Genomic DNA, 21,346 nt, shown 5'->3' with positions numbered 1-21,346 from the left:
GTGAAGATTCTGGGCAGACTACTGGGATAGAATCCAATCAACTTAATTTCTCAGAAATATTTCTCAAGATTAGCTTGTTTATTTTTCTATTATTCACACTCTCATTTTTCTAGGTATTTTAACAAGCATACCGCAGTAATTAATTTACTACCTTATATACTCTTAAGCCAATAGTAATTAATACTGAGTTTACCATCTAATAAAATAGAGACAAAGCATTTGTGAGGTTGACTCAAGCCTTTACTTCAGTGAGTGACAAACTGGGAATAGAATGTAAAGTTGCTAACTCAAAATATTGAACCCAGTCCATTCAGTGTGTTGGCTTTCTTTTGTGACTAAGCCAGAGATTTTTTAAAAATTAATCAGTGAGAATGTGTCTGTAATTATGTTCTAATCCAAAATAAGAGGGTGAGAAATTTTCCACTTCACCAAGAAAAAAAGTGTAAGATTGCTTTGGTAACGATTTCAGTTTATGAAATTAATCAGACAAACAAACCAAAATAATCCTTATTCATTAAAGGATTAATTAATACCATTTGAAAACTTAGGTACTTTCTAAATCATTTTATTTCCTCCATTAAATATGTTTTTATACTGTAGAGTTCAGAGACTAACTTTGGTTGATAAACTACCTTGATGAGTGTTATATGTCCTAGGTTTCCTGATTGTTTTTTGACTGTGGGTACCATATAAGAATTGTTCAGCGACACCAAGCCTAAGAGAGCACCTGATTACAGCTCTCCATGGTTTGAGACAAAGAAGACTGGCTTTTCAGCCTACTCTGCTTTGACACACTACCATTTCCCACTCTCAATTATTTTCTTTAAGAATCTACTTTCCGCTGAAATATGACTTTCCTTTTTTTAAAAAATTTATTCATTAGAACAATATTTGTCAAATGCCTGAAAACATACAGGCACTGTTTTAGGCTCTAGACATAAATCGGCAAGTAAAGCAGAAAAGTCACTGCCCTCAGTGAACTCACAGGTTGGATCTGACTTTGGTGCCCTTTTCAGTTTGAGCTCACCAACATTTACTCATCACATACTTTTTCAGTTTTCTGCTTTTTCCAAAATGGTAGGTTTCCAAATGTAATGCCCTCATCTTTCTAGTGGCAGCTTCTTCCCTATTATATTTAAATGAGTTATTATGCACAAAGCACTTAAAATAAGTGGCACATGGAAAGCCCTATTTGTGTAAGTGTCAGCTACAGGTCAGAGTTGTAGTTTCTCCAGTAGTCATGTACAGATGTGTGAGTTGGACCATAAAGAAGGCTGAGTGCCAAAGAATTGATAGTTTTGAACTGTGGTGTTAGAGAAGACTCTTGAGAGTCCTTTCGACTCTCAAACCAGTTGGAGAGTTGAAACTGGTCTCAGCTGAAAACCAGTCAATCCTAAAGGAAATCAACCCTCAGTATTCATTGGAAGGACTGATGCTGAAGCTGAAGCTCCATTGCTTTGGCCACCTGATGCAAAGAGCAATAATCCAAAACCAAGGATTATTTTGGTTTGTTTGTCTGATTAATTTCATAAACTGAAATCGTTACTAAAGCAATCTTACACTTTTTTTCTTGGTGAAGTGGAAAATTTCTCACCCTGAAATTTTCAAAAGACCCTGATGCTAGGTCTTTTGAAAGATTGAGGGCAGGAGGAGAAGGGGACGGCAGAGGATGAGATGGTTAGATAGCATCACTGACTCAATAGACATGAATTTAGACAAACTCCAGGAAATAGTGAAAGACAGGGAAGTCTGGAGTGCTGCAGTTCATGGGGTTGCAAGGAGTCGGACGCGACTTAGGGACTGAACAACAAAACAGACTGAATATAGGAGTTGTTCAGAAGGTAGGAGTAGCGAAGCATTTTCCATCCTATCAGCATGCCAGCAGATACTGCTTATTCTTAAGCAAATTCAGGGTTGTGGGTAAACCTCATAACAAGAATACTACCTGAACATTTAAATTTATAAAAATATAAATTGTTCTGATAATGCACATCACAAGGATTCTCTACATTTCTTCCAATTGTAAGTTTTATTGGTGCTTTAAAAAGATGATTTAATATACAAAAATATTTTTAGTCAAACAAGTATGTTAATAGAATGAAAAATGTTATATCTATTCCTTGCTTCTTCAACTGAGATTTAGTCATTTGAGGGGAACCATAACTATAAAGTAGCTTATAGGCATAAAATGTGGTATTCTGTATTCTCTGCCAAATAATAATACCTCATATTTATATAATGTGAATAGTTTACAAAATCCTGTCACATGCCTCATTACACTTAGTTCTATAACAGTCCTGAGAAGTAGATTAAACAAGTATTGTGTCCATTTTGCAAATGAAGAAACCAGTATTAAAGATAGTTAGTAGTCACCCTAACTTAAAGGGTAGATTTGAGGAGTCAGATCTTCTGTCCAATATTGTTTCCACTATAAAACTGCAAAGCATTGTTTCCTTTTAAAATGAAACAAAAGAAGCCACAAGCAATATGACCTGTTAGCTTGAAGCCAGAATCAGCAGACAGAGGACTGGCCTATAATTTCCAGCATTACCACTAAGATTGAATAAAATGACCCCTGTCCAACTCACCCTCTAACCCCAGGTTCCAGAAAGCATATTTGGACAGTCAACTTCAGGTGAAGCATAATTTGATCATCTTTTTTTCTACTCTCACTTCATTAAATGTACCTTGTTAGAACTATCATTAAAGATGGGTGTTGGGAAGAACAGATAAAATCTGAACCAGATTACAGAACAGTCTAGGCAGGTAAAAAAAAAAAATCTGAGACACTGAAGAAAGCCAGAAATCCCGAGTATGGTCCTTTCAAATAATGGCACATATTTTCACATTTAAATTAAATTATTCTGATAGATGTGGAAAATGTATTTTTCCAGGATATTTTTCAAAGTTTCTTCCTAAAATAATTAGGGAAAAATCCTATAAGATTTGGGGAGTCAGTTTCTCTTTGTCTCTTTCTCTTACCCACTTGCCGTTGCTCTCTTCATCCCTGAATTTGGGAAATGCATTGTTTTCCTTGATTTAGGGAAGTGTGGATGTCAGGAAACTTGGAATTGTAATTGTATCAACTAACTCAAACTAGTACTATAATAAGGAAATGCCTTTTAAAAAGCTTCTTAGAAATGAGTTCTAACAACTTAACAACCTAGGGTGGTTCGGCACACTTCATTACATTTTCTAAAAGGGTCAAAAACACTTGTGACCAGCCGGTATAAATTGTGGCTTTCTCCTTGTGTCCCCTGAGGGAGTTCAAACTCCTTTCGTGATCAGATTTTTAACTTATTTTCTTTATGCCCCATTTTATTTACCCATTCTTCATTTTCCCAGAATATTACTCCTCTTCCTCATGTGTACCCTGCACCATGCTGCTTTCGTGCTTTGGCTGTGTTGTCTTTGCTACCTGCTGCGGTTAAATCTTATTACTCCTTTAAGGCCCAGGTCTGCTTCCACTTCCACCACCCAATTTTTCCCTCCTCTGCATAAATTTCATAATTACTTTATCAGGACCTCTCATATGTCATTTGCACCATCGCATAGTTGAAGAGTATGTCTTATCCATTTTCCAGCCTACAAGCTCTACAACATCACAACTGTCTGCTTTTCCCTCGCTCTCATGTGTAACAGTGCCCCCACCGTAACGGTCTGCCATATAACAGGCTAGCAAAAGCGTGGACCTTGAAGTCTAAGAGCCCTGATTTCAAATTCTTGCTCTATCATTTATTAGCCATATAACCATGGGCAAATTACTTAAACTCTCTGAACCTCTGTTTCTTCATATTTAAACTCTCTGAACCTCTGTTTCTTCATATTTAAACTCTCGGAACCTCTGTTTCTTTATACTTCAGCAGAAGTATGAGATGATCATACTCCTGTTGTTATAGCATAAATTTAAGTGAGAAAGCAGGCACAGAGTTATGAGTATCTCAGACAAGCTAGATCCTAAAAAGTGGAGATGGTGCTGGTGGTAGTCATGCTTATATTTTAGCAGCCACTTTATTGTTTGTTTCCTCAGCCACATAGAGGACAGGAAGAAGACTCTGTCATACCACACATGAAATGATTTAAGGGCTATTTTGAACCAGTTTAGAAACTCTCATAATTAACTTGAAGAAAAGTGCTTCATGAGTTTACTCCAAAATAATAGAATCCTCCTTTAAGTACTGTTAGCAATTATGTTATTCTACACAGTTGAATTTGCTAGGGTAGTCATAGCCTCAGGAGATTTTAGATAGCAGTTATTTCTTTTTTTTTTTTTAACATTTTATTTTATTTATTTTTTTTTTTTTTAATTTTAAAATCTTTAATTCTTACATGCATTCCCAAACATGAACCCCCTTCCCACCTCCCTCCCCATAACATCTTTCTCGGTCATCCCCATGCACCAGCCCCAAGCATGCTGCATCCTGCGTCAGACATAGACTGGCGATTCAATTCACATGATAGTATACATGTTAGAATGGCATTCTCCCAAATCATCCCACCCTCTCCCTCTCCCTCTGAGTCTAAAAGTCCGTTATACACATCTGTGTCTCTTTCCCTGTCTTGCATACAGGGTCGTCATTGCCATCTTCCTAAATTCCATATATATGTGTTAGTATACTGTATTGGTGTTTTTCTTTCTGGCTTACTTCACTCTGTATAATTGGCTCCAGTTTCATCCATCTCAACAGAACTGATTCAAGATAGCAGTTATTTCTTTAGTATCCTCCTTGAGATCCAACAAGTCCATTCTGAAGGAGATCAGCCCTGGGATTTCTTTGGAAGGAATGATGCTAAAGCTGAAACTCCAGTACTTTGGCCACCTCATGCAAAGAGTTGACTCATTGGAAAAGACTCTGATGCTGGGAGGGATTGGGGGCAGGAGGAAAAGGGGACGACAGAGGATGAGATTGCTGGATGGCATCACCAACTCAACGGACGTGAGTTTGAGTGAACTCCGGGAGTTGGTGATGGACAGGGAGGCCTGGCAAACTGCGATTCATGGGGTCGCAAAGAGTCAGACATGACTGAGCGACTGAACTGAACTGAACTGATTGACTTTATGAAATCTTTTTATTTTTAAATATTCAGGGTTTTTTTCCTTATTGATACAACACAGAATATGTATTAATAATTTGTAAGTTCCACATTCAGAATAACAGGGCAACATAGGGATGTTGTCAAAATGCCCATCAAATTACAAGAATTGTGTGTTGTACCATCTGGAGAAGTACAAAGTATGTTCTGTTGAGGGGTCTGGAGGCAACATCAGTCAACCATGTGCTAGTCCTGAGGTCCATATGAGGCAGAATAAGGTAAAAGCGAACAGGAGGACAGGCTATAGCCAACAGGTGGGAAGCTGGAGCCCCCAGAAGAGTAGTCATTTATGCCCATCAGTAATTCTCAGTAACTATTTATATATTGTATTTGTTTCTTGTGATCATTATTAATAAGAATGGAGAAGCATCTGATGAAAAGCTTATCAGATAGTCATATAATTTAAAACTTTTATTAGTAAAATATAAGACAATTAAGCCTAATTGAAATCAGTTTAACGTTTAGGGTTCAGAACCTGTCTTTACCAATCTATGTTCTCTTATCTCTTAATTTACTAGATAAGTTCATTTAACTTTACTTGAATTGATTTTTAGTATATGTGTTGTGGTCATTAATTTATGTGTTGTATAAGTTATTTCCAACATGCCTGCTACTTGAATTATAGACTCGACAATCAATATACTCTCTCTAAAAAAAAGAGACAAAATTTCGTATTTGGAAAGGAGTGAAACTTAAGCTTCCCACTCCAGTATTCTTGGGCTTTCCTGGTGGCTTAGATGGTAAAGAATCCACCTGCATGTGGGAGACCTGGGTTCTACCCCTGGGTTGGGAAGATCCCCTGAAAGAGGGCACGGCAACCCACTCCAGTATTCTTGCCTGGAGAATCCCCATGGACGGAAGAGCCTGGTGGACTTCAGTCCATGGGATCGCAAAGAGTCAGACACAACTGAGTGACTAAACATACATGAGACTTTAAAAAACAAGTTTTTAAATTACTAAGAGTAGACTATATTTTGGGATTAAAAATTCCAGGAAGTTTCAAAAAGCAAAACATGAATTTTCTGTATACCAACTATTTACAATAGCATTTACATTGTACTAATTTTTGTAAGAACCTGCTTGCCAATGCAGGAGACGTTAGAGATGCATGTTTCGTTCAATCCTTGGGTCAGGAAGATCCCCTGGAGAAGGGAATGGCAACCCACTCCAGTATTCTTGCCTGGAGAATCCCACAGACAGAAGAGCATGGCAGGGTATAGTCTGTGGAGTTGCAAAGAGTCAGACACGATTGAAGCAACTTAGCACACAAAATGGTTTAGGTAATCTAGGAGAAGGCAATGGCACCCCACTCCAGTACTCTTGCCTGGAAAATCCCATGGGCGGAGGAGCCTGCTAGGCTGCAGTCCGTGGGGTTACTAAGAGTCGAACATGACTGAGCAACTTCACTTTCACTTTTCACTTTCATGCATTGGAGAAGGAAATGGCAACCCACTCTAGTGTTCTTGCCTGGAGAATCCCAGGGACGGGGGAGCCTGGTGGGCTGCCGTCTGTGGGGTTGCACAGAGTCAGACACGACTAAAGCAACTTAGCAGCAGTAGCAGCAGCAGAGATAATTTAAAGGTTATGGGAGGATGTGCATATTTATATGCAAATACTATATCATTTTATATAAGGAACTTGAGCATCCTTGGATTTTACTCTGGATGTTGAGGATCCTGGAACCAGTTCCCCACAGATACTGAGGACAGCTGTATATAATTGAAAGTGGTTATTAGACTATAATGAAATATATCTGCAGTGATTATGCGCTACAAAAAAAAGTACACATGGCAATGTGTAGAGAGAGGAAACAGCATTGGGTTATCAGAAAATCTGGTTTCTGATATTCTCAGCTTAGCACAGCCATTTAACCTCTCTGAACCTCAGTTTTCCCATCTGTAAAATAAGCAAGTTATTACTGTTTAAATTCTTAGTGTTGATATTTTGTGTTGTGATTCTGTACATATTCCTTTTGTACTAAATTTAAAAATTAAGATTTAATAGCTAGTAGAACATGAACACGGAGAAGACAATGGCACCCCACTCCAGTACTCTTGCCTGGAAAATCCTATGGATGGAGGAGCCTGGTAGGCTGCAGTCCATGGGGTCGCTAAGAGTCGGGCACGACTAAGCGACTTCCCTTTCACTTTTCACTTTCGTGCATTGGAGAAGGAAATGGCAACCCACTCCAGTGTCCCTTGCCCAGGGACGGGGGAGCCTTGTAGGCTGCTGTCTCTGGGGTCGCACAGAGTCAGACATGACTGAAGCGACTTAGCAGCAGCAGCAGCAGAACATGAACATACAGACCCCTAGATATGAACTGTCATATGTTCACTAGTCACCCCTTCTGGAAGTGCCTAAATGGGGGAAAAAAGTAATATATATATATATTTATTTATATAGTTATATTCCAAATGAAAATATAAAATACAATCTGAAAATGTGGATAAATTTAACTGTATTATAATGTGTTGCCTTTATATTTCTTAAATCATCTAATAGAAAAGCACACAGGAAGGTAGTCTATATTACTTTGGAGAATTATTTTAAGCTCCAAAATAACATGATGAAATGAGGCTAGTATAAACAACAGAAAGAAAAATGTTTTACATTTGTGTAGATGTAGACAATTCCACTTAACATTCAATGTTGAGGCATACCTCAATGTGTAGTATTCAATATTCAAGCGTATTATTTCACATAGTACCTAAATTATTTAATCACTTTTGAGTAATTTTCCTGAAGTTCTAGAGGCTTATTTTGACCACCAGATGGAGCCAGCATTGTTTGATTTGTAAAATTTAAAATATACTGAAAATAAAAATTGATTAAATGAAATTAATAAGTTGTAGATTTCTTATTTCGGCACATAGTACAGAAAAAAGTAAACATTTAGCCCATTCTTTCCCTAAATTTCTGCCTAGTCTTCATAAATGTAGATACCTCCATTAAATAATATCTTTATTGTGAATTAGTTTTTATATTAGCAGTTTCATTGGATAAACCAGTTTTCTTATCACCTTTTAAAGATATCATCTAAGCACTTTCAGTTATCTTTAAAACAAAATTAGTACAATAAATAAATATTGTGGATTATAATTATGGCTATATTACACATAAGCTCTCATTTTAATGTCACAGAATATTCCCAATGTTATCATTTCTATAGTGGATTTTCTTAATAAAACAAACCAAAAAAAAACAGGCATTTTGACTGAGGTGGAAGATATGCCGTTTATCCCCACTAGCTCCTTAAGGAGATGGTATAAAGCTTCAGTGATTGGCTGTAGCTCTTACAGAGATTCTACCCAGAAAGCTCAATGCTCAAGGGCTTCATGAGGGATAACTGCCTTCAGGTTGACTTCTACTCCTCTCACCTCGTTTAATAAGCATAAAAATTATCTAATTCCTTACAACTCAACTTAATTAGGCAGCTATCTATTGAAAAAATGTTTGTTCACTAGGGGCCCAAAGCCTCTACAAGGCCCTCAAGGAGCCATTCCATCCAGCAAGAGCTACAAGGTAACCATGGACACTGTTGTAATTTAAGATCTAAAAATGAGCACATTTTGTTTATTTGTCCATTCAGCTTCTATCTATTGAATACATACTATATGCAAGGAATATACTAGCCCACAAACAGGGCACTGTCCCTAACATTTGAGTTTATAGCTGAAGGGGCAGTACAAAGAGACAGTTATGATATAGTTAAGTGAGGAGCTAGAAAGTATTTAAAAATTCAAATGAGGGAAATATAAGATTAATTAAGGGGAATCAAGAAAAGCCATAAAGGACTCTTTCTAGATGGAAATTATTTTCATTAACCCACTGTTTGGCATATCACTGTTCCTATTTATTATGGTCCAGGAGGAATTCAAGACCAAATTTTTTGGTAGGACTTTATATTTCATCAGGACACTTCCAGTATGGTGACATGATGCCTTTTTGTGTCAAAGTGGAATATCTTCTTCTAAGTTTTTTTGTTTCACACATGAAGGAAAAAATAACCACGCTGGTTAAGAGATTGTACTTTAGAGGTGGACTGCCTGGTTTTTATTCCCATGTTTATAATCCCCAATTATAACCCAGTCAGCAGAATAGGTTAATAATATCTTGTTTATGAGGATTAAACAAGTAATTCAAGGAACCAGTATCTGGCACTTAGTGAGCACTTGAAATGTTAGCTATCATGTTATTTATTATTTTCCTTTTTTTGTATCATGTTAGCTATTTTCAAGTCTGGTGCTTTTCCTAGAATTAATTTCAGGTATATATAAAATTTGATAAAAACATACTTTGTAGCTTCCAGTATGATGAGATACAATTAGATGTTAGTAACTTTGGTATTTTTCCATATTCATATTCATTAAAGTCTGTCCCTTTTCTTTTCAGATGTTGTTTACTATTATCACTAACATATCACCTTTATTTATATAAAAAATATATAAATATATTTATATTTTATATAAAAATTTCCTTGAAACAGTGGGCCTGGATCTGTTTAAAAATCATGTGCATGCTTAGTTGCTTAGTCATGTCCAACTCTTTGCAGCCCACTAGGCTCCTTTGTCCATGGAGTTTTCCAGGCAAGTATACTGGAGTGGGTTTCCATTTCCTTCTTCAAGGGATCCTCGTGATTCAGGAATTGAACTTGCGTCTACTATGTCTGCTGCATTGCAGGCACTGCAGGATGGCTCATTACCCATTGAGCCATCGGGGAATTCTATTTAAAATCATAAGTAACTTTATTAACAGTTTCTGGCACATAATAATCACTTAATAAACTTTTTTTTTAATGAATGAATATGCACCTACTTGAAGCTTTCAGCTGCCTGAGCTCTAGTACTGAGACAGTAGAAGGTATAAGCCCTTTTGTCTATGAAGTGAGATTTGTAGATAGATACCATTGGTTCATTAGCTAAGTAACCAATAATTGAGTAGTCCTCACCCCTTTCTTCTCAGAACAAAATAGTTTTGTAATGAAGAGAGTCAAGTGGAACAAAGATTATGTTTCTGACTAGTTCTTAGGGAAGAGTTAAAGACATTCTTTATAACACACAGCGGGGAAAGTACAGTATTAATGTCACCAGTTCTCAGAGTCAGAACATAAGTTTTAGCCCAAGTTCAGCTTCTCATCCACATGGGACACTAGCTAAGTTCTGGTGCTCTAGTAAACTAATGCTCTAATAGTAAATTGATGGTTATAGTGTTGTTGGACATTCTTGTCACCAAACCCTTTTAAATATATTTTCTATTATTATTTTGAAGATCACTAATATGTTTAAATTTTGTTATTCTAATACTATGCAGGCTTCCCTGGAAAAGGAAATGGCAAACCACTCCAGTATTCTTGCCTGAAAAATCCCATGGATGGAGGAGCCTGGCAGGCTATAGCCCGTGGTGTAGCAAAGAGTCAGGCACAACTGAGTGACTTAACTTTCACACTTTTTTCATTCTAACACTATAGCACAGGTAATGGCTTCCCTGGTGGCTCATGCAGTAAAGAATGTGCTGCAATGCAGGAGACCCAGGTTTAATCCTTGGGTTGGGAAGATCCCCTGGGGAAGGAAATGGCAACCCACTCCAGTATTCTTGTCTGGGAAATCCCATGGACAGAGGAGCCTGCTGGGCTACAGTCCATGGGGTCACAAAGAGTTGGACACAACTGAGCAACTAACACAACAACAATAACATTAAGTTCAGTTAATTCGCTCAGTCATGTCCGACTCTTTGCAACCCCATGAATTGCAGCATGCCAGGCCTCCCTGTCCATCACCAACTCCCGGAGTTCACCCAAACTCCATTGAGTCAGTGATGCCATCCAGCCATCTCATCCTCTGTCATCCCCTTCTCCTCCTGCCCTCAATCCCTCCCAGCATCAGAGTCTTTTCCAATGAGTCAACTCTTCACATGAGGTGGCCAAAGTATTGGAGTTTCAGCTTCAGCATCAGTCCTTCCAATGAACACCCAGGACTGATCTCCTTTAGGATGGACTGGTTGGTTCTTCTTGCAGTCCAAGGGACTCTCAAGAGTCTTCTCCAACACCACAGTTCAAAAGCATCAATTCTTTGGCGCTCAGCTTTCTTCACAGTCCAACTCTCACATCCATACATGAACAATAGCATAGGTAAGCTTTAAACCGTCTCTTGGTGGCTAATAGTCTATCCAAGAATCAGCAACATAATACTTATAATCAGTGGCTTGATTTCTTAACTATTTTTACATATATTATGTTTACCCATTAAATTACTTTCTAGAATGAAAAGCCAGGTGTACAGCAGGAACACATTAAATTTTGTTTTCTGAACTGAACTTTTAATTGGGCACAGGATGGGATTTTAGTATCAGAGAGACTTGGGTTCAAGTTACAGCTTTAGTATATTCTAATTGTGGTCTTAACCCTGTTTCCTAATTTGTAAAATGAGTTTATAGATGCTTTTTTCATGGAGAGTCAAAGAACCTTAGCATGGTACCTAACATATAGTAGGTATTTAGTAAATGTTCTTTTTTCCCCCATTCTCTATACCTAGTTATTTAGCATACATTTTGTTGAGATTTCAGTTAATGACAAATAGTTGTCATATTGCATTATTATTTATAAATTATTCAACATATATTAACATTTTTAAGAGAGGTATTAGATGTGGAGCACTCTGTACTTAAAGAAACTGATTTTTTTCCAAGCCCCTTTTCTATTTTATTAGATAATTTTATATCACTAACATCATCCGGTCACTTACTCAATTTTTGCTTATTCAGGGACATTCAAAGTATAAGTGAAAGTTGCTCAGTCATATTCGACTCTTTGCAACCCCATGGACTGTAGCCTGCTAGGCTCTTCTGTCCATGGAATGCTCCAAGCCAGAATACTGGAATGGATAGCCGTTCCCTTCTCCAGGGGATCTTCCCAACTGAGGGACTGAACCCAGGTCTCCCACATGGCAGGCAGATTCTTTACCATCTGAGCCACCAGGGAAGCCGTGAATGTGCTACTTTTTCTTCTGGCCACATGGACTTAGTTAAAACAGAACATCTTTCTCCAAACATATAGAAATGCTAGATAAAATATGATCCAGCCCAGTCTAAATCTTAGCTAAATATATATGGAATCTGGAAAAATGGCACTGATGAACCCATTTGCAGGGCAGGAATAGAGACACAAATATAGAAAATGGATTTCTGAACACAACATGGGAAGGAGCGAGTGAGAGAGCAGCATGGACATACATACACCACCCTGTGTGAAACTGACAGCCAGTGGGATGCTGCTGTGCGGCACAGGGAGGCAGCCCAGTGTTCTGTGATGGTGCAGAGAGTGGAATGGAGGTGGGGTGAGAGGGAGGCTCAGGAAGGCTGATTCACACTGTAAGGCAGAAACCAGTGCAACACTGTAAAGCAGTTATCCTCCAATTAGAAAATAAATACGTAGCTAAGCTTGAAAGAGACAGAGGGGGCGTTGGCGGGGGTTAGGGAAAGTGGAAGTGAGAGAGAGGGGCTAAGAAAGAAAAGAAAATTCCTAGGTACTAGAAACAAAGGGGAGGCCTAACTAGAGCATTAAATGCTCAGACTGACACAGTAGTTGCCCAGGGGGATATTGAAACCAGATGTGGGCTCTGATAGCTAGAAGCTCCGGTTTTAATATCACACTTAGAGATACAGTCTTGGATCAACAGAGGAAGGAGCTAGAAAAACTGTCCTCCTGGTCATGAAGTCCACAAAGAAGCTCATCATTTTTTCAAAACTATATATGGAAGGAAAAAAAAAAGGCTGTCATAAAAAATCAAAACTCTAAACCTCTACCAGGCACAGCTATAAAGTCTGAATGTACACTATGTGGTACAGAAATCCTAAGCCAGGAAATTAACTTGGGAGAAAATGGCTGTGCACTAATGGAACCCCTTTAATTTCCTGGTAGAAACAAATGCAGAAGCTCTCTGGAGGAATGTTGACACAATCCTGGGTGTCAGGGATTCCTATGGAGCATGATGGAGATGCAGCTCTAGCTCAAAATCAAGAATTAGAAAACACATGGAGAAACCACCACTGTGGGGAGAGAGTCAGAGCCATAACAAAAGCAACTCCCAGAAAAATCCAAAAGATAAAACATAACAAGTGTGTTTAAGATAAAGAAGTTTTTTTAAAAATTGTATAAAAATCATAATAAAAGACTTAGACCATCAAAAAAAAAGTCAATTTGAAAAGGAACTAGAATATCTAGAATTTTAAAATATGATTATTAAAATCAACGACTCAGTTTATGTCTTAAAACTGATTAGATACAACTAAACAGAGAATTAGTGAACTAAAGTAGAGCTAAGGAAATTACTCAGAGTATAGTACTGAGAAATAAAAGCATGAAAAATGAATGTGCTGTGAACATTTGATCACACTAGAAACAGAAGTACTTCATGCTGATATAATATGCCCCATTAGGAAATACAAGAGTTTACCATATTTTTTCACACAGTTGGGTTTGTGTAGCAGATAATCTTTGCGTTTGGCTGTGTGTACCATGTTGAAGTGTTTGAGTCACAGTTTCTATGCAGTCCAAATGGAACCTTAGGCTTAATCCTGGTATCACAGTTGTATATAATGAAAGACCAGCTGATCTCACAGCTATTCTAAAGTTGTTTGTTCATTTTGGCTAGAAATCTAAAAAGGAGAAGAAACACATCTGAAAAAACAGACAGTTAAAAATCTCAGAAGACCGAGAACTAGAGAAACCATAATTACCGAGAACTAGAGAACTACAATCTAGATAATTAACATAATTAACACCTCACAGCGTTACACTTTGTGTATGTGTGGTGATCACCTTTCTTAGCAAATTATAGGTATACAATACAGTATTATTAACTATATTTACCATCAGTTCAGTTCAGTTGCTCAGTCGTGTCCGACTCTGCGACCCCATGAATCGCAGCACGCCAGGCCTCCCTGTCCATCACCAACTCCCGGAGTTTACCCAAACTCACATCCATCGAGTCGGTGATGCCATCCAGCCATCTCATCCTCTGTCGTCCCCTTCTACTCCTGCCCCCAATCCCTCCCAGCATCAGGGTCTTTTCCAATGAGTCAACTCTTCACATGAGGTGGCCAAAGTATTGGAGTTTCGACTTCAACATCAGTCCTTCCAATGAACACCCAGGACTGATCTCCTTTAAGATAGACTGGTTGGATCTCCTTGCAGTCCAAGGGACTCTCAAGAGTCTTCTCCAACACCACAGTTCAAAAGTATTAATTCTTTGGCTCTCAGCTTTCTTCACCATCCAACTCTCACATCCATACATGACCACAGGAAAAACCATAGCCTTGACTACACGGACCTTTGTTGGCAAAGTAATGTCTCTGCTTTTGAATATGCTATCTAGGTTGGTCATAACTTTCCTTCCAAGGAGTAAGCGTCTTTTAATTTCATGACTGCAGTCACCATCTGCAGTGATTTTGGAGCCTCAAAAATAAAGTCTGACACTGTTTACACTGTTTCCCATCTATTTCCATGAAGTGATGGGACCAGATGCCATGATCTTCATTTTCTGAATGTTGAGCTTTAAACCAACTTTTTCACTCTCCTCTTTCACTTTCATCAAGAGACTTTTAGTTCCTCTTCACTTTCTGCCATAAGGGTGGTGTCATCAGCATGTCTGAGGTTATTGTTATTTCTCCCAGCAATCTTGATTCCAGCTTGTGCTTCTTCCAGCCCAGTGTTTCTCATGATGTACTCTGCATGTAAGTTAAATAAACAGGGTGACAATATACAGCCTTGACGTACTCCTTTTCCTATTTGGAACCAGTCTGTTGTCCCATGTCCAGTTCTAACTGTTGCTTCCTGACCTGCATATCGGTTTCTCAAGAGGCAGGTCAGGTGGTCTGGTATTCCCATCTCTTTCAGAATTTTCCACAGTTTATTGTGATCCACACAGTCAAAGGCTTTGGTATAATCAATAAAGCAGAAAAAGATGTTTTTCTGGAATTCTGTTGGTTTTTCAGTAATCCAGGGGATGTTGGCAATTTGATCTCTGATTCCTCTGCCTTTTCTAAAACCAGCTTGAACATCTGGAAGTTCACGGTTCACATATTGCTGTAGCTTGGCTTGGAGAATTTTGAGCATTACTTTACTAGTGTGTGAGATGATGCTGTACCTTAAATCTCCAGAACCTTCCTATCCCACATAATTGAATCTTTGTACCCTTGACATCAAAATCATATCAGGTAACCATAAGAAGACTCCTTGTTTCTTGGTTCACACATTTTTTTTAAACTAGATAATCTCTTGAACAAAATGGCTGATTATTAATATATTACACATTAATTATGCTTCTCAAACTAGGTAACAAAGAGGCAAGCAACAAACCAAGGCTTGAGTAGAACCGTTTTTCATATTCTTGATTACAACTGGCTCATCTTGGTTTGCAAAGATGAGAAGATATAGGGTTTTTTTTCTTAAGTCACAAGTTTTCATTAATATATATAAATGTAAGTATTGTAAAATATTGGTACCTTTTTTTTTTTTTTGAGGCAACACTGTTTTCTGTGAACCCAGATGTTAACTAGTCTTTGTATGGAATTTATTGCAGGATCAAATCCATTTTTTTTTCTCATTTCTAATTTAGTAAAAGTTACTTTTATCTGCTTCTGGGCAACTTTCCTGATATTTTGTTAGACATATTTATATTTTATGATGCTATTAAATTGAAGTTGTTTGTTGTTGTTTGGTTATTGTTTTAACTAGGAAGCAGAAATAGCAAGTAATTGGAAAATCAACCAATATTCAAGGATTATATCTTGTAAGGCAAAAGAACAATATGAAATGGTATTGCTGAATATTAGGACTATCTTATTTCAAAGGTGACATAGGTGACTTTATAGTCAAATAATTACAAGTGGAGAACAACTATAATAGTGCAGTATAAAATAAAGACATTAAAATTGATTGTTTAATTAACATCAATCACTTTCTAATCTAGGAAATCATTGTGGAGCTTGTAGAGTTTATTGGTTTGTTTGTTGAGTTTTTTTTTTTTTTAATGGAGGAAAACCAGTCCCAGGTTCTGACCTCCTCTTCAGCAATAGACATTCACAGACTTCAATATGAATCCATACAGCCTTTTTAGTGTTTATTCTAAAACTAGTCTATTATTCCTCAGAGGAAGAAGCTGTTCCGGATGGTGCTGTTGCAGAATACAGGCGAGAAAAGCAAAAGTATGAAGCTTTGAGGAAGCAGCAGGCCAAGACGGGAACTTCCCGGGAAGACCAGGTAACTTCACAAACCAGAATCCATATGCAATTTATTGCCTTTTAATTGTATGCAGGAGTTGTTAACAGAACCTATTTTGATTATACATGAGACAAAACATTATGTCTTAAAAATGAAAAAGGATATATTAGATACGGTGAAGTGACCAGGACCTTGGCCATTCAAGCTAAGATCCAAATGATAGAGTTCTTTCTGGATAGAAAGGTATAAAGCCTGAGACTTTCAGATTTTAACTTTGTGCATGAATGCTAAGTCACTTCAGTCGTGTCCAGCTCTTTGTGACCCCATGCACTGTAGCCTGCCAGACTCCTCTGTCCAAGGGATTCTCTAGGCAGGAATACTGGAATGGGTTGCCATGCCCTCCTCCAGGGGATCTTCCTCATCCAGGGATTGATCTCAGATCTCTCTCTGTCTCCGCATTGGCAGGTGGGTTCTTTACCATGAGCGCCACCTGGGAAGCCTTAAATCATGGGCACCTGGTATAGACCTTAGGTATACTAGGGGATCTTCCTGACGCAGGAATTGACCCAGGTCTCCCTCATTGCCAGGAGATTCTTTTCCGTCTGAGCCTCCGGGGAAGTCCTCCCTAATTAAACACAGGAACCTGGTAAAACCACATATTACCAGATACTCAGATAGAATCTTCGCTAAGTGAATATTATGAGACCATAATTATAAATGATGAAGGGCTCAGCATCTCACCTGCTGGCTAGCCAACTTCACTTGAAATAGTACACTGCCTATAAATAAGGCACTTGGTCTGCTAGTTAACTTCTACCATAAACAATATTGCAAAACTCTCTTTACTGAAAGTAATTCCTGAATCTTTAGCTAGTAATATAAGAAGATTGTCAGAAATCAAGAATAAAAAAGAGAGGAGGTTAGCTCAACAACTTGGGAGTCAACACCAGGCAGCACTTGGCACTTGGTGAGATGGATCCCTTGAGAAGCCCTTTATGTTGAAAAGCTAGGGGGCAGACCAAAATTACTTATATTTGGTGCTGCCATATATATATGAGAACACATCATTTTAGGCATATAAATAAAACGGGCAAAATAAAAGTAAATTAAAAAGCCCAGGCCTGTTTGAATAAATTAATCTAATCAAGAACTGTATTATAAATGACACCTAATTACTGGTAAGGAAGATCATGCATCAGTGCCTAGCGTGAAAATAATCATAGGGAAAATTCAACGAGAATTCAGGTATGGGAAATTATAATTACAGAGAACTAACTTATGTGCAATTTTCAAAAGAAATGGCACATCAAATGAAATTAAGAAAAGTGCTTTATTAACTTGTTTTCATGGAGTCACAAAGCCCTCTGAATGTATTACCAAAAGATGTTAAGGATCACTGTTATTCTTGCATTTCTCTTTCTTCCTCCTAGGAAATAATTATTAAAAATCTACCATGTCCTAATCACTGTAATTGGTGGTAAACGAGGCAGAAACATCCCTATCTTCTCTGAGCTATGTGGAAAAAAAGGCAGTTAAACAAGTAATACCAATAAAAGGGTATGAGCATTATGACAGGTTAGATACAGGAAATTATGTAAATGTATCACAGTAGGACCTAATACGGCATAAGAATCCGGAAAGGCTTCCCTGAGAAAATGATTTGTCAGCTTGAGGGTTACAGAGAAGATACATGAATACTATATGAGAATTCTTTAACCTCTTTGCAAAAAACTAAAAGATGTGAAGTATGACTGGAACTTAAACTAAGAGAAAGAAAGAGATGAGGCTGGAGAGGTAAGCAGGAGCCAGTTCACACAAGATATTTTTGAGCCATATGAAGGAGTTGAGATTTACCCTAAAAGCAGTGGGGAGACATTGAAGAAAGAAGGTATTATAATCTCATTTGCAGTTTGGGAAGATCCCTCCAGCCTGGTTGCTGTATGGAGAGTAGAGGACCCGGGGCAGGACTGGAGGAGCAAAGGCCGTTTGAGAGACCCTTGTATGCACATGTGTGCAAAAGGTCTACCAGGGGAGGCGCCGTCAACACATCTTCATCAACACAGCTGGAAGGCTCACTCTGTGCTGAAGAGAATGTGGCTAGTGGTTAGTCCTTTATTCCTCCTGCGGGAGCCAGGAGACTGATTCCTCTGGATGCCAAACATTAATACCTCCATGCAGATCCTGTTTTCTTCCATTTCTTTCCACAGTGTCTGCTTTTTTGGCTAGTATCTGTCTTGCCTTTCAAATGCAACTAGAGAAAGTCCAATCTTGAAAATAGGAAATGTTTAGAAAGGCCAACCAAATGCAGAGGTCCAGAGAATGGCAAAGAGAGATAAAGCCTTTATAAATGAACAGTGCAAAGAAATAGAGGAAAACAGTAGAATGGAAAGGACTAGAGATCTCTTCAAGAAAATTGGAGTCATCAAGGGAACATTTCATGCAAAGATCAGCTCAATAAAGGACAGAAATGGCAAGGACCTAACAGAAGCAGAAGAGGTTAAGAAAAAGGGTCACAGATACACAGAAGAACTGTGTATGTCTTACTGACCCAGATAACCACAAAAAAAGATGTCCTAATGACCAGATAACCACAACAGCACAAGAGATGACTCTACACATGGACATCACCAGATGGTCAATACTGAAATCAGACTGATTATATTCTTGGCAGCTGAAGATGGAGAAGCACTATACAGTCAGCAAAAGCAAGACCGGGAGCTGACTGTGGCTCAGATCATAAACTCCTTATTGCAAAATTCAGACTTAAATTGAAGAAAATAGGGAAAACCACTAGACCATTCAGGTATCACCTAAATTAAATCCCTTACAGTTATACAGTGGAAGTGACAAATAGATTCAAGGGATTAGATTGGATAGAGAGAATGCCTGAAGAACTGTGAACAGAGGTTTGTAACATTGTACAAGAGGCAGTGATCAAGACCATCCCCAAAAAGAAAATGCAAAAAGGCAAAACGGTTGTCTGAGGAGGCTTTACAAATAACTGAGAAAAGAAGAGAGGCTAAAGGCAAAGAAGAAGAGGAAAGATATATCCATCTGAATGCAGAGTTCCAAAGAATAGCAAGGAGAGATAGGAAAGACTTTCTCAGAGATAAGTGCAAAGAAATAAAGGAGCACAATAGGATGGGAAAGACTAGAGATACCAAGGGAACATTTCATGCAAAGATGGGCTCAATAAAGGACAAAAACGGCATGGACCTAACAGAAGCAGAAGATATTAAGAACAGGTGTCAAGAATACACAGAAGAACTATACCAAAAAGATCTTCATGACCCAGATAATCATGGTGGTGCGGTCACTCACCTCAGACATCCTGTAATGCAAAGTCAAGTGGGCTTTAGGAAGCAGCACTACAAACAAAGCTAGGGGAGGTGATGGAATCCCAGCTGAGCTGTTTCAAATCCTAAAAGATGATGCTGTGAAAGTGCTGCATTCAATATGCCAGCAAATTTGGAAAACTCAGCAGTGGCCACAAGACTAGAAAAGGTCAGTTTTCATTCCAATCCCAAAGAAAGGCAATGCTAAAGAATGCTCAAACTACCACACAATTGCACCCATCTCACATGCTAGCAAAGTAATGCTCAAAATTCTCCAAGACAGGCTTCAACAGTATGTGAACTGAGACCTTCCAGGTGCTCAAGCTGGTTTTAGAAAAGGTAGAGGAGCCAGAGGTGAAATTGCCAACATCCGCTGGATCACAGAAAAAGCAAGAGAATCCCCAAACAACATCTACTTCTGCTTCATTGACTACTCTAAAGCCTTGGCTGTATAGATCACAACAAACTGTGGACAATTCTTAGAGTGGAGAATACCCTCAGACCACCTGACCTGCCTTCTGGAAATCTGTATGGAGGTCAAGAAGCAACAGATAGAACCAGACATGGAACAATGGACTGGTTCCAAATTGCGAAAGGACTACGTCAAGGCTGTATATTGTCACTTTGCTTATTTTAACTTATATGCAGGATACATCATGCAAAATGCCTGACTGGATGAAGCACAAGATGGAATCAAGATTGCCAGGAGAAATATCAATAACCTCAGATATGCAGATGACACCACCCATATGGCAGAAAGCAAAGAGAAACTAAAGAGCCTCTTGATGAAAGTGAGAGAGTGAAAAAACTGGCTTAAAACTCAGCATTCAAAAAACTAAGATCACGGCATCTGGTCCCATCACTTAATGGCAAATTGGTGGGGAAACAAAGGAAACAGTGACAGACTTTCTTTTTTGGGGGCTCCAAAATCACTGCAGATGGTAACTGCTGCCATGAAATTAAAAGACGCTTGCTCCTTGGAAGAAAAGCCATCACCAACCTAGACAGCATACTAAAAATCAGAAGATACCACTTTACCAACAAAGGTCTGTCTAGTCAAAGCTATGATTTTTCCAGTAGTCATGTATGAATGTGAGAGTTGGACCTTAAAGAAAGCTGAGTGCCAAAGAATTGATGCTTTTGAACTGTGGTGTTGGAGAAGACTCTTGAGAGTCCCTTGGACTGCAAGAAGATGCAACCAGTCATTCCTAAAGGAAATCAGTCCTGAATATTCATTGGAAGGACTGATGTTGAAGCTGAAGCTCCAATCCTTTGGCCACCTGATGCAAAGAACTGATTTATTGGAAAAGACCCTGATGCTTAGAAAGATTGAAGCAGGAGGAGAAGGGGATGACAGGATGAGATGGTTGGATGACATCACCAACTAGATGGACATGAGTTTGAGCAAGCTCTGGGAGTTGGTGATGGACATGGAAGCCTGGCATCCTGCAGTCCATGGTGTCGCAAAGAGTTGACAGACAGAACTGAACTGAGCTGAACCGCAACAGTATGGTCACTCACCTAGAGCTGGACATCCTGGAGTGTGAAGTCAAGTGGACCTTAGGAAACATTACTACAAACAGAGCTAGTGGAGGTGATGGAATTCCAGCTGAGCTATTTCAAATCCCAAAAGATAATGTTGTGAAATTGACTGGTATGCTGAATGTGAAATGCTGCACTGAATATGTCAGAAAATTTG

The 21,346-nt window shown here is 38.5% G+C and overlaps 1 protein-coding gene across 10 annotated transcripts in view; it reads left to right on the top strand.

The window, feature by feature from the left end:
* Positions 1-21,346, top strand: part of CWC27 (CWC27 spliceosome associated cyclophilin) — a 273,447-nt gene that overhangs the window by 197,281 nt on the left and 54,820 nt on the right. For all 10 annotated transcript variants that reach the window (XR_009596753.1, XR_006056495.1, XR_006056496.1 and 7 more), the window contains exon 12: positions 16,242-16,351. Coding sequence is in view for 4 of the 10 variants with exons in the window: in XM_060400398.1 (XP_060256381.1) it covers positions 16,242-16,351 (110 nt within the window). In the remaining 6 variants the exon portion in view is untranslated. The remainder of the gene's footprint in view (positions 1-16,241; positions 16,352-21,346) is intronic.

This window comes from Ovis aries, chromosome 16 (assembly GCF_016772045.2).
Source record: "Ovis aries strain OAR_USU_Benz2616 breed Rambouillet chromosome 16, ARS-UI_Ramb_v3.0, whole genome shotgun sequence".
Lineage (NCBI taxonomy): Eukaryota > Metazoa > Chordata > Mammalia > Artiodactyla > Bovidae > Ovis > Ovis aries.
The sequence above is the reverse complement of the archived record's forward strand: the minus strand, read 5'-3'. Positions and strand labels throughout refer to the sequence as shown.